This window comes from Pipistrellus kuhlii, unplaced genomic scaffold (assembly GCF_014108245.1).
Source record: "Pipistrellus kuhlii isolate mPipKuh1 unplaced genomic scaffold, mPipKuh1.p scaffold_m20_p_51, whole genome shotgun sequence".
In the NCBI taxonomy this organism is placed as follows: Eukaryota; Metazoa; Chordata; class Mammalia; order Chiroptera; family Vespertilionidae; genus Pipistrellus; species Pipistrellus kuhlii.
In genome coordinates this window covers 240,264-253,218 of record NW_023425553.1, presented here as the reverse complement: position 1 = coordinate 253,218, position 12,955 = coordinate 240,264, and the positions used below count along the sequence as shown (strand labels likewise).

At 58.2% G+C, this 12,955-nt stretch overlaps 1 protein-coding gene across 5 annotated transcripts in view; it reads right to left on the bottom strand.

Annotated features, from left to right (window-relative positions):
- Positions 1-12,420: 12,420 nt before the first annotated feature.
- FLNA (filamin A) overlaps positions 12,421-12,955 on the bottom strand; it is a 29,534-nt gene continuing 28,999 nt past the window's right edge. For all 5 annotated transcript variants that reach the window (XM_036415681.2, XM_036415683.2, XM_036415682.2 and 2 more), the window contains one exon: positions 12,421-12,913. In XM_036415681.2, the coding sequence (XP_036271574.1) occupies positions 12,726-12,913 (188 nt within the window). In that variant the 3' untranslated portion in view covers positions 12,421-12,725. The remainder of the gene's footprint in view (positions 12,914-12,955) is intronic.

The following is a 12,955-nucleotide window of genomic DNA, read 5'->3' as shown; positions in this document are numbered from 1 at the left end:
TCCTGCTGTTGGGGTGAATGTTTTTGTGGAAGGGGAGGGAATTTGATACTAGGGTTGAGAGTCAAGTTACTAAGGTTCTTTGCTAGTGCTACTGATACAGCTTGAGTGTCAGCAAATGTGTCTATAGAGCATCTTTAATAAACATATCTGAGAAAAAACATTTTTCCTCAGACTGTCTTTTTTAAAACATCTGAGAAATGCCAAAACCAGTTTGGCTCAGTGGATAGAGCGTCAGCCTGCGGACTGAAGAGTCCCGGGTTCGATTCTGGTCAAGGGTACGTACCTTGGTTATGGGCACATCCCCAGTGGGGCGTGTGCAGGAGGCAGCTGATCAATACATATTCTCTCTCATTGATGTTTCTATCTCTCTAGCCCTCTCCCTTCCTGTCTGTAAAAAAGTCAATAAAATATATTTAAAAATAAAAATGAAACATCTGAGAAAATGACCCAGTAGAGGGGGCATTAAGCTTTGATGGTGAATCCATTGCAAATCCAGTCCCAGCCTGAAGTTCATCCTAGAACCTGTCTGCAAAGAGTTCAAGCTGAAGGTGATGCGCAAAATTCACAAGTTGCTACAACGTAGGCGGGAAAGAACAGCAATGAAATGTGGGCAAGAACTAAGCTAAAAAATCTGAGGAAAAATATTTGCAACCTATAGAACAAAGGACTAACAGCCCTAGTGTATGACAAGGAGAGTCTTTTGGGGAGATACGTATGTAGTGTCTACTAACATATTAGCTCTAGCCAGTTTGGCTCAGTGGATAGAGCATGGGCCCATGAACTGAAGGGTACCAGGTTTGATTCTGGTCAAGAGCACACACCTCAGGTGCAGGCTCCATCCCCAGCCCAGAGTCACGGTGGGTGTGGGAGGCAACCAATTGATAATTCTCTCTCACATTGATGTTTCTGTCTCTCCTGGCACTTCCAACTCTAAAAATCAATGGAAAAATATCTTCCAATAAGGATTAACAACAAAAACATGTTAAAAAACAAACAAACAAACAAACATGTTAAATGCCATAGATCAATTCTACTTATTGGAAATTATCTTAGGAGATTGACATGTTCAAAGCTGGTGGTTGCAGCATTAATGTGAATAGCAACACAAGAGAGAAAATGGGGCAGAACATCAATTGGGATTCATTATGTAAATTACAGTACATGTATTTCATCAAATACCAAGCAGCCAGAGAAGAAGTGAGCTAGACATTTGTGTACGGACATGGAAAGATCTCAAAGATATATTACCAAGTAAAAGAAAATCACAATAAGTCCTACCTAGCTGGTTTGGCTCAGTGGATAGAGCGTTGGCCTGGGGACTGAAGGGTCCCGGGTTCGATTCCGGTCAAGGGCACATGCCTGGGTTGTGGGCTCCATCCCCAGTAGGGGTGTGCATGAAGCAACCAATCAATGATTTTCTCTCATCATTGATGATTCTATCCCTCTCCCTTTCTCTCTGAAATCAATAAAAAAATATATAAAAGATACACAATCAAATGTATGGTGTTTTTTTAAAAATATTTATTTTATTGAATTTTTTACAGAGAGGAAGGGAGAGGGATAGAGAGGTAGAAACATCAATGAGAGGAAACATTGACCAGCCATCTCCTAGACACCTTCTACTGAGGATGTGCCCGCAACCAAGGTACATGCCCTTGACTGGAATCGAATCTGAGACCTTTCAGTCAGCAGGCCGATGCTCTATCTACTGAGCCAAAACAGCTAGGGCTAAAGTGCATGTTTGTTTGTTTGTTTGTTTTAACACATTTTTATTGATTTCAGAGAGAAAAAGAGAGGGAGAGAGATATGGAAACGTCAATGATGAGGGAGGATCATTGATTGACTGCCTCCTGCACGCCCCACACTGGGGATCGAGCCTGCAACCCAGGCACGTGCCCTGACCAGGAATCAAACTGTGACCTCCTGGTTCATAGGTTGTCACTCAACCACTCAGCCATGCTGGCTGGGCTAAAGTTTCTGTTTTTAAAACTGAATAACTATCATATGTTGGTGATTACATAGAAAAATGTAGTTAGAAAAGAAAATTGTTGCCGAGACCGGTTTGGCTCAGTGGATAGAGCGTTGGCCTGTGGACTGAAAGGTCCCAGGTTGGACTCTGGTCAAGGGCATGTACCTTGGTTGCGGGCACATCCCAGTAGGGGTTGCACAAGAGGCAGCTGATCAATGTTTCTCTTTCATCAATGTTTCTAACTCTCTATCCCTCTCTCTTCCTCTCTGATAAAAAAAAAAAAGTGTGCAACCCTAGGTGGTTTGGCTCAATGAATAGAGCATCAGCCTGTGGAATGAAGGGTTCTGGGTTTGATTCCGGCCAGGGGCACATGCTGGGGTTGGGGGCTTGATCCCCCCAATGGGGGGCATGCAGGAGGCAGCCGATCAGTGGTTCTCTCTCATCGTCAATGTTTCCATCTCTCTATCCCTCTCCCTTCCTTTCTGAAATCAATAAAAAAATATTTATAAAATTAAAAGGATCATTGATTGACTGCCTCCTGCACACCCCACACTGGGGATCGAGCCTGCAACCCAGGCACGTGCCCTGACCAGGAATCAAACTATGACCTCCTGGTTCATAGGTTGTCACTCAACCACTCAGCCATGCTGGCTGGGCTAAAGTTTCTGTTTTTAAAACTGAATAACTATAATATGTTGGTGAAACATATTATAGTGTAAAATGGTATAGCCAGTGTGGAAGGCAACTCAGCTGTTTCTTTCCTTTCTTTCTTTCTTTCTTTCTTTCTTTCTTTTTTAAAATATATTTGTATTGATATTTCAGAGAGAAAGGGAGAAGGAAAGAGAAAGAGAAACATCAATGATGAGAGAGAATCATTGATCGGCTGCCTCCTGCCTGTCCCCAACTGGGATAGAGCCTGTATCCAGGACATGTGCCCTTGATCGGAATCGAACTCAGGACCTTCAGTCCACAGGCTGAGGCTCTACCCACTGAGCCAAACAAGCCAGGGCTCAGCTGTTTGTTTGAAAGCTACACACCCATCTGCACGGGACCCAGGCATTGCAGGCTTGGGCACTTAGGCCCAAGAAGGGGAAACTTGTCATCACAGGAAAGCCTGGGCTCCACTGTTCAGAGCGGGTTGTCTGTAGAAGCCAGAGACTGGAACAAGCAAGCTGCCTCAGTGGGTGGATGCCGGAAGGAAGGACTACAGCCAGCAATGCGTGCAGAGGAAACACTAGCAATGCGTGCAGCAGCGAGGATGGCCCTCCAGGCACCATGTGAGTGGGAAAGGCTCAGCCAGTTACGCACTGCATGCTTGCACTCATGTAACCAACGGCCTTCAATGACAAACCTGTAGGGATAAGACGAGAATACTGGCCAAAACCAGTTTGGCTCAGTGGACTGAAAGATCCCAGATTCGATTCTGGCGGAGGGCATGCACCTTGTTTGCAGGCTCGATCCCCAGTAGGGGGCGTGCAGGAGAGAGCTGATCAATGTTTCTCTCATTGATGTTTCTAACTCTCTATCCCTCTCCCTTCCTCTCTTAAAAAAAAATCAATAAAAATATTTTTTTTAAAAGAAGAAAGAAAAAAGAATAGAATACTGGGTGCATGGGTTGGCAAGAGGAGGAGGGGAGAGGCTGTGGCTACGAAAGGTCACTTGGAGCCAAAACCGGTTTGGCTCAGTGGATAGAGCGTCGGCCTGCGGACTGAACGGTCCCAGGTTCGATTGCGGTCAAGGGCGGGGCCCCACGCGCGGACTATGCCATGGCCCCAGTAGAGGGTGTGCAAGAGGCAGCTGATCGATGATTCTCTCTCATTGATGTTTCTAACTCTCTATGCCTCTCTCTTCCTCTCTGTAAAAAATCAATAAAGGAATCTACACGTGTGATCAAAGTGCACAGCGCATGCACACGGGTGTAACCCGGAGCAGCTCTCGGCTGGCATCAATGCCATTTCCTGGTGTGCGACTGTACTAAGTGTGCAAGATGCGAACACTAGGGAACTGTGGGAGGGGCCCTGCGTCTTGAACGTTTCTATGGAACTTCCTGTGAACTTAATTACTTCAAAATACAAGATCACACGAAAAGTACACAAGCAGACTAGCGTACAGACAGGATGACTCCGTAGCTGCAGTCCCCGCGAGGATCTCTAGGCCGCACTGTCCACAGCCAGCCCAGCCCACGCCCAAGACGAGCGCTCCCGAAGTCGGAGGCTAGAGGGGGCGGTGCTAGAGAACGCCTCGCTTTGATTGGTCAAAGAAGTGTCTGTCAGCATCGTCTGACGGGTTGAGGGCGGGTCTCCTCAGAAGAAGAGCTTTGTCATTGGCTAATCTGTCCGGAAGAGGTGGCAGGAAAGCGGAGCTCAGTCCCTAAGGGGCGGAGCTTCCGGTGGGCGTGCTGAGATGATTTGAGAACTGTAGATGCGCTCTGGGCGGGGCCCCACGCGCGGACTACGCCCTGGCCCCAGACTCGGTCTTCCTCCCCTCCCAGAAAGAAGAAACAAAAACATAAGTAAATTCCCGTATCTGAAACTTAAATGGTAAACTCATAGATCATAATCTAACAGAATAAAAGAACAAAAGTTTTTTTTAAAAAATTAGAGTGTTGATATCTATGCATTCGTAATAATAATAATAATTAAAATTAAAAAATGTCTATAAATGATTAAAAAAAAAAGAAGAAGAAACAGCTGAGTCCAGGCCCTGGGAGATACTGGGGTCTTAGTCGGGCGCCCATCCCCGGCTCCCCGCAGGATGTGCCCACCATCCTGAGGGTGCCAGGCCCTCCCAATGTCCAGAGACAGTGTATTGGGGCCCCCAGGAGCCTGAGGAAAGGAGGGAGGCGACCCCCCCCCAGATGGCAAAGGGCAGGGTCACTCCGTCTGGGGCCCCGCCCAGCCTGGCCAATGAGAGTGGCCTTGCTCCCAGCTCCTGGGAGCTCCCATCCTCCCAGGGCCCCAAATGTACCCCTCACCCACCCCCCACTCCCCACCCCCCACTCCCCCACACAATCACACACTCATTTCCGGGCCCACTGTGTTCCAGCGCCTCCCGAGTGTATCTGGCAGTTTGTGTCAAGCACGGACCACAGACAAAACCACCCAGGAGCGGGTACCCAGGGAGGGGCACGCCATTGAGGCCAGTCACGGGGACTGTGTGTCCGCCAGAGGGCCTGGCTGACCGGCCCTGGAGGGGAGAAGGCAGGAGGGACAGTGTTCCCCGGGGACCCGGCAGGGTGGTCCTGAGGGAGGGAGTCCTGCTCACACAGGCCCGATCTCCTCCAGAGGCCCTGCGCTGCCGCCATCAGCTGTGCCCGCTGCCCCTCACCTGGACAGGCCACGGGGAGCCCTGCAGAGGGAGCTGGCGGCTTCTCTGGAGGAGGTGTGCTCAGAAACACCCATCCTGGGGGTGCTCAGAAACACCCATCCTGGTGCTCAGAAACACCCATCCTGGGGGTGCTCACAAACACCCATCCTGGGGGTGCTCACAAACACCCATCCTGGGGGTGCTCAGAAACACCCATCCTGGGGGTGCTCACAAACACCCATCCTGGGGGTGCTCACAAACACCCATCCTGGGGGTGCTCACAAACACCCATCCTGGGGGTGCTCACAAACACCCATCCTGGGGGTGCTCACAAACACCCATCCTGGGGGTGCTCAGAAACACCCATCCTGGTGCTCACAAACACCCATCCTAGGGATGCTCACAGACACCCATCCTGGGGTGCTCAGAAACACCCATGCTGGGGGTGCTCACAAACACCCATCCAGGGGGTGCTCAGAAACACCCATCCTGGGGTGCTCAGAAACACCCATCCTGGGGGTGCTCACAAACACCCATCCTGGGGGTGCTCACAAACACCCATCCTGGGGGTGCTCACAAACACCCATCCTGGGGGTGCTCACAAACACCCATCCTGGTGCTCACAAACACCCATCCTGGGGGGTGCTCAGAAACACCCATCCTGGGGGTGCTCAGAAACACCCATCCTGGGGGTGCTCAGAAGCACCCATCCTGGGGGTGCTCAGAAACACCCATCCTGGGGGTGCTCACGCTGGGGGCGGGGAGAGGCGGCAGGTGCGTGGCAGCCCTGCAGGGCGGGCTCACACCCAGGTCCCTGGCCTGCCCTGGGGTCTCTGATGTTGCAGATCTGACCTGGGGCCTGAGAGTCAGCGATCTCGCCCCCTCCCTGTGATGCTGCTGCTGGTGGTGCAGGGATCCCGCGGAGAGAAGCACTTCCTTGAAGGCCTGAAGCCCCTGGGTGTGTGCCCCCTGCCCTCCAAGGGGCTGGCTCCTCTGATGGCCCCCGAGGGTATGGGAGATGCTGGGAGGCCCTCGCCCTCCAAGACCAGGGGCCGCCTGTTAGCGGCATCAGCCTTCCTGCCTGCCTGCCTGGGCAGCCTGCAGGGCACCGTGCCCAGCCCCGGGGAGTGGGGGGGTGTCGGTGTGCAGGGGCTCAGCGATGCCCGGTTTGATGACCACATCGGGCTTGTAGGAGAGAGAGAGATCAGGCTGGGCTGGGGTGGGGCTGGACAGAACTCTGAGGAGGAAGAGGGAAGGCCCACACCCCAGCTCGGAGATGGCTCCTGTGCCCCCAGAGAGCAGGAGCGTGATGTGGGGGCACAGGAGCCCAGAAAGTGGTTTTCTGCCTGGGAACTCCCCTGACTGGAGGCAGGGCTGGGGTGCGGCCGGCCCTCTAGCTGCTGGGAACCCCGCTTCACTGCGGAATGCTCCCCACCGGGAGGGGTCCCAGCACCTGGGCCAGTGCCAGCAGCACCCTCCTCCCTCGGCCCGTCTGCAGGGGTCAGAGGCCGGCCTGTTCGGGGCCACGGCGGCCTGCGGTCTCGCTGGAGCGGCAGGTGAGGCACGGCCAGGCCTGGCCCCGATGGCCCGAGAGCCCAGCGCTGAGCGCACGCTGGCTGGGGAACAGAGCGGGGAGGAACCCTGGGCCTCCGTTTTCCACGTTTCCTCTCCGGGACCCCCTCTTCCTTTTGGGTTGTCGGGCTGGGCCCTGGGCCCTGTGCCCTGTGCCCTGGGTCCTGGGTCAGCTCTTCCTGCGTTAACGACAGGAGCCCTGACTCACATCTTGTCACTTTTCCCCTCGTTTTGTCACTTGTCTCCTGACTTGTGGTTTGGGGCTGTGTTTGGTCGGGCAGACAGCGGCGGTGTCCACGCCATCAGCCTCTCCAGGCTTTTCCTATGGCTCCGGGGCTTCTTGTCGCTTGGTCTGCTCCTGACTCACTTGGGAGTCCGTCTCCATTGAAAACTGGGCCTTAGTTCCCTGTTGCTGATAACAAAGGGCCCCAATCATAGCTCCCCGGTGAGACCAACACAGGATTCCCCCAAGGGTCTGAGGACACGGTGCCAGAGGGCCTGGCGAGGGTCTGGCTCCGGGGCCTCCCTGGTGGGAGGGCCTCTGCCTCCCAGATCTCTCAGCGGCAGGGCCAGGGGCCTCAGTGCCTCCCCACGGGGCCTGGCCACCCGGCTGCTGAGACAGGGCTGCCCGGGACCAGGGCAGAGGGGGGAGCGGCTCAGGATGGAAGACAGTCTTTCTCACTCCGTCTGTCAGGGACGGGCCCTCCCTCTGCCTGTCTCCACGGTCACACGGTCGACGCCGGATCAGGGCCGGGGGGAGACGGGGCTGAGGTGCTCTGCTCACAGCACAGGAGCAGGCTGCGCTGAAGGCCTGGCTCCGAACCTGGGGCTCCGGCGTGAGGACCTGGCCCCGCCCAGAACAGGCCCCTCCAGAACGTGCCTTGTCTCAGGGAGGGCGGCCAGTGCTAGCCCGGGACCAGGACCCCGCCAGCAGGGCCCGGGCGTGCGGGCAGGGGCTCTTTGTCTCTAAAGGGCTGTGAGCCAGACACACAGAGAGAGGAGAGGGCCTCGGAGCCCCGGGTGCCCGCGTGTGTGCGCTCGGCCCTTCCTGGGACTGGGCAGCCCTAAGGGCGGTCCCAGCCGCTGGAGAGCTGGGCTCAGGGCAGGGAGCTCTTCCTCTTCACAGCAGCGCGGGCAGCGCCGGCCAGTCCCCACCCAGGCTGGGCCGCAGGATGTCCTGACCTCCGTGTCCCACACTGGCTCCGTCTTGCCTCCATTCCTTCTCCATCCCCAGGGCAGGGGCAGGGGCAGGGGCAGGGGCAGGGGCAGGGGCAGGGGCAGCCGAGTGTCCATTTGTCCAGGAAGGAGCTCCCACTGTGCTGAAGGAGCCCCTTTGCATCTGGTTTCCCTGGAGACGTGGCCGCCCAGCCCCGTGGTTCCTGGCAGGGGCCCAGAGGTGACTTCCCGGTGACGCATCTGCTGGCTCTGAATTTGTCACACAGGTTCTGTGGTCGGGGAGTCTTTTCTTGTTGGCTCCGGCTGCCAGGCAACCCCGAGCCCTCGGTGCCAGCTCCTGGCACTGCCCCAGATGTTGTGCGCTTCTTGAACCCAGGACAGCGAGTTTCTGGGGAAGCCAGGCTCCGCTTCTGGCAGCAGGTGACGCTGGCGGGCCTCGCCTCAGGGACCCTGGCCCTGACTCTGGGGACATCACCAGGGCGCAGGGACATGGGTGTGGGGCCCCTGGAGATGCCAGGCCTGCTGCAGCCCTGGCTCCCGGCTACCTGACCTCTGACTCGCTACCCGCCTGTGCCACACTGAGCCCCCTCCCCATCCCTGGCACTGGGCAGCAGCCACAGTGAGGAGGCGCTGCCCTGCGGTCTGCCCTGGGGCCTCCGGGCCAGGCAGCTGTGGAGGGCTGGGCAGTGCTGGGCGGGCACTGGGCCCCCCTCCCCACTCAGGGCCCTTTCCCGGGGAGCTCCTCCTGGCGGCCTGCCCTGAGGATGAGCAGTCACAGCCCCAACCAGGGCCTGACCCCGTCCGCCCTCAGTGACCGCTGTGCCTCACCCTGTGCCGGAGGACCCAGCCCTGACCCTGAGCACGGACGTCTGCCCCCTCGTCGCCAGCAGCTGTGCTGACCCCAGGGTAGCCCCTGCCCTGCCGGCTGCTCAGCCGTGTCCTCCCCCTGCCCCCTGGCTGCGGCCTCGCCGGGCCCCGGAGCCCTGCCCTGACCCCGTGCTGGTCACGGAGGCGGCGGCAGCCTGACCTCCAAGCGGCTGGGTGTCCTCCTGCAGGGCCGGCCCCCTGGGCAGGCCTGGGCCCAGGAGGAGTCCGGGTGTGACCGGCCCTGCCTCTAGGCCGTCTGCGGCCGGATGGCCGGGCCTGGCCGGGGATGGGAACGTCCTGGGGCACTGAGTGCACCGAGGGCCCAGGTCACACCAGCACCACGCCTCCCCGCCGCCCTGACTTGGGGTCAGCGCCCCCTCGGCCCCTGCTCCCTCCAGGTTCCCAGGGGGCTGCCCTGAGCACCGGGGCCCCAGGCCCTGGATGGGGTGAGGCTGCCCAGCTGGAGGGCCAGCGGGAACCCCAAGGGCCCCCAGACCAACGTTTCCCGGTTCACAGGCTGGACCCCCTCACTGGCGTGGGGGGTGGCAGCCCTGCCCTGAGGACCGTGCTCCCCTTTCCCACCTGGACCCCAGCCCCTGCGGGGAGGGCATCAGGGAGGGCAGGTGTGGGGTGTGGCGGGGGCAGGGGTGGAGCTGCCTGTGGGGTGGGGGTCAGCTCAGCCCTCCCCCTGCCCTGCCCGCCTGGACTCGGGGCAGACAGGACCTGCGGGGCGGGGAGCGGGCCCCAATAGGGTGACCAGCCATCTCCTGCCCATTCGGTAGGTGAGGTGGGGAGCCTGGGAGGGCATGTGGCCGGGCCTCCCCTCTGCTCCTGCCCCTCCCGGTGCGCAGCTCCGTGTGAGGCTGGGGGGCCGCCCTGTGGCTCTCACAGTGTGACCCCGGCTCCTGGCCTGGCCTTCCCTCCCCGTGTCCTCCCAGCAGCCAGGATGGCGTCTGGGTTCGCTCAGTGGCTCGGCCGGGTCCCGGGCCATGTGCCCCAGCAGCGGGAGGTCCTGGTGGCGCTCTGGTTCCTGGGCCAGCGGCGGCCCCCCCACCCCTGGGCCCTCCTGCCCGTGCCCGGCAGGGCTCAGGCTCAGGCCTGCTGTGTCCTGCAGACGCAGCCCAGGGTGGTCCCGGGGCCTGTTCCCCCAGGTGGGCATTTCCGTCCTTGCTGCCCCAGGTGCCACAGCTGCCTGGGAGTGCCAAGGCCTCTGGGGCGGGGACAGGCCCCTGGAGGCTGGGAGCCGTCTCCATGGGGGCCCAGGAGGCAGGCATTAGGGAGAGGCTGGGGGCGGGACTGCCTCCTCTTAGAGCGGCCAGCCTAGGAGGAGGCAGGAGGCGGTGGTGTGTCAGGGAAGGGGGTGTGTGCTGTGTGTGTGTGCAGTCCTGGGGTCCCCTGGGCCGAGGGGAGAAGGGCCTGTTCGCCTGCTGGTGCTGCAGGTGTGTGGGCCGGGCTCTGCCTCCTCCTGCTCCCCCTCCAGCTGGGTGGCTTCCAGCACCCCCAGAATACACCTGCCTCTGAGGACGGCGGGAGGGGGAAGTGTGGACCAGGGGTGGGGCCTCCTTCACTGAGGCGTGTCCCGCGTCCCCTGGGGCAGAGTTTAGTGTGGGGACTGGCCACCCAGAGCCCAGGCAGCAGTCCCGCCCCAGGGCAGTAACAGCGAGGGTCCACCACATGCTATCGAGGGTAGAATTGGGGGGTGGAACCCCAGCACAGGCTTGGGGAGCAGGCCACTGGCCACTGCATTGTTCCCCCCGTCTCCCTCTGAGCTCATGGTTTCTCCTGAGCCAAGAAGCAACTGTGTCCAGAGCTCCGGGCTCATGCTGGCCCCAAAGTGCTTCTGGAAGGCGTGTGGCCAGCATGCCTGCGGAAGAGCTCTGTAAGCTGATTTTTTAAAATATGTCTTTATTGGCCGAAACCGGTGTGGCTCAATGGATAGAGCGTCGGCTTGGGGACTGAAGGGTCCCGGGTTCGATTCCGGTCAAGGGCATGTACCTTGGTTGTGGGCACATCCCCAGTAGGGGGTGTGTAAGAGGCAGCTGATCGATGACTCTCTCATTGATGTTTCTAACTCTCTATCTCCCTCCCTTCCTCTCTGTACAAAATCAATAAAATATAAAAATAAATAAATAAAATATATCTTTATTGATATCAGAGAGGAAAAGAGAAATATCAATGATGACAGAATCATTGATTGGCTACGTCCCCCACTGGGATCAAGGCCGTAAGCCAGGCACGTGCCCTTGATGGGAATCAAACCTGGGACCCTTCAATCCTCAGGCTATCGCTGTATCCACTGAGCCAAACAGTTAGGGCCATGGTGGGCAAACTGTGGCTCAAGAGCCACATGCGGCTCTTTGGCCCCTTGAGTGTGGCTCTTCCACAAAATACCACGGCCTGAGCAAGTCTATTATGAAGAAATGGCGTTAGAAGTTTAAGTTTAAAAAATTGGCTCTCAAAAGAAATTTCAATCGTTGTACTGTCGAGATTTGGCTCTGTTGACTGAGTTTGCCGACCACTGGGCTAGGGCAAGTTCAATGTTTTTTAAAATACATTTTGATTGATCTCAGAGGAAGGGAGAGGGAGAGGTGGAAATATCAATTGGAGAACCATGGATCGGCTGCCTCCTGCACGCCCCCCACTGGAGATGGAGCCCACAACCTGGGCATGTGCCCTGACCCGGGAATTGAACCGTGACTTCCTGGTTCATAGGTGGCTGCTCAACCACTGAGCCATGCAGGGCTGAAAGCTGCCTTATGGGCCCTTACGCTAAAGTGGGAGAGGAGGCTGCCCACTGCCCATGGCAGAGCACCTGGAAGATCTGGTTGTTTTGAGTGGGAGATAGTTGGGTGGGAGGCGATGGACAGGTAAGTGGTGGGTTTGAGTGCCCCAAGGAGCCATGGCAAAGCGTGCTCATGGAGGGAGGGCAGGCCAGACAAGGGCACCTGGGGTTGGGTGGGAGTGGGCAAACTCTGAAGCTGACAGCAGTTCCTCGAATATTTCCACCTGCCTGCTGAGGGGCCATGAGTAAGGTGACCAGACGTCCCGATTTTTAACAATTTGTCCCGCGTCCCCAAATTGTTAAAAATCGGGACCGTCCCGCCAAAAGCGGGACGTCTGGACACCTTAGCCATGAGAGACCTACAATCTGCCCGTTGGGGCAGAGGACCTTGCGACAGTCCCTTCCCCCAGGGGTGGTCTAGATGGCCAGGCTCTGCTGCGATTTCCAGCTGGCTACCTGGTCCTCCCACCCAGCCCTTGGCATCCCGCTGCCCGGCCAGGGCCCAGCCTTTCCCCAGGACACTGTCTATTTCCGGTGTGTACCAGGCTGTGTTCTGGGGGTGCTATACCCCCTTGCCCTGCATGGATCTGATTCCAGAGAGGCAGAGGCGGCCGGCGCAGAGGGGGCCTCTGGAGTTAGGGGGTGGGGTCAGCAGGCAGGGCCAGGCCTGGAGCTCAGCAGCCTGTGGCCGCAGCCCGTGTGCCACCCACCCTGTCGGCGTCCTTGTAAGAAAGCGAGAGCCCTCTCGGGAGAATGAAAGCGGAGCTTTATTCCTCTCGGCTAGGGAAGGGAGCTAGCAGGTGGTCGTGCACAGGCCCCCACCCGCCACCCCAGGAAGACAGGCGGAGCCACCAACGGCTCCCGCCGCTCGCCTTCTCCTTTGCCCAAGCAGAGGCAGGTGAGCGCAGGGCGGGGGTGGCTGCAGTGACGGGGCGGCCGGGGCTGGCCGGGGCTCCGGGGCTGAGGAGGGGGGAGGGGGGGCTGCTTGGGAGGGGGCGGTGGGCACGGGGACACTTCTGGTCCTGGGAGTCGCCGCTGGCACAGGCACAGAGCTCAGGGCACCAGGACGCGGTAGGGGCTGCCCGGGATGTGCTCGTCGCCCCACTTGACGACCAGCGTGTACTCCCCCTTGTCCTTGAGGAGGTAGGACACACTGTAGAGCCGGCTGCCCACGTGCTTCACCAGGATCTCCTCGCAGGGCGTCCGGGGGCCATGCACCCCCACTAGAAGCATGTTGTTGCCTGGCGGGGAGAGGGGAGAAGGCCTCAGTCCCAGGCTCCGAG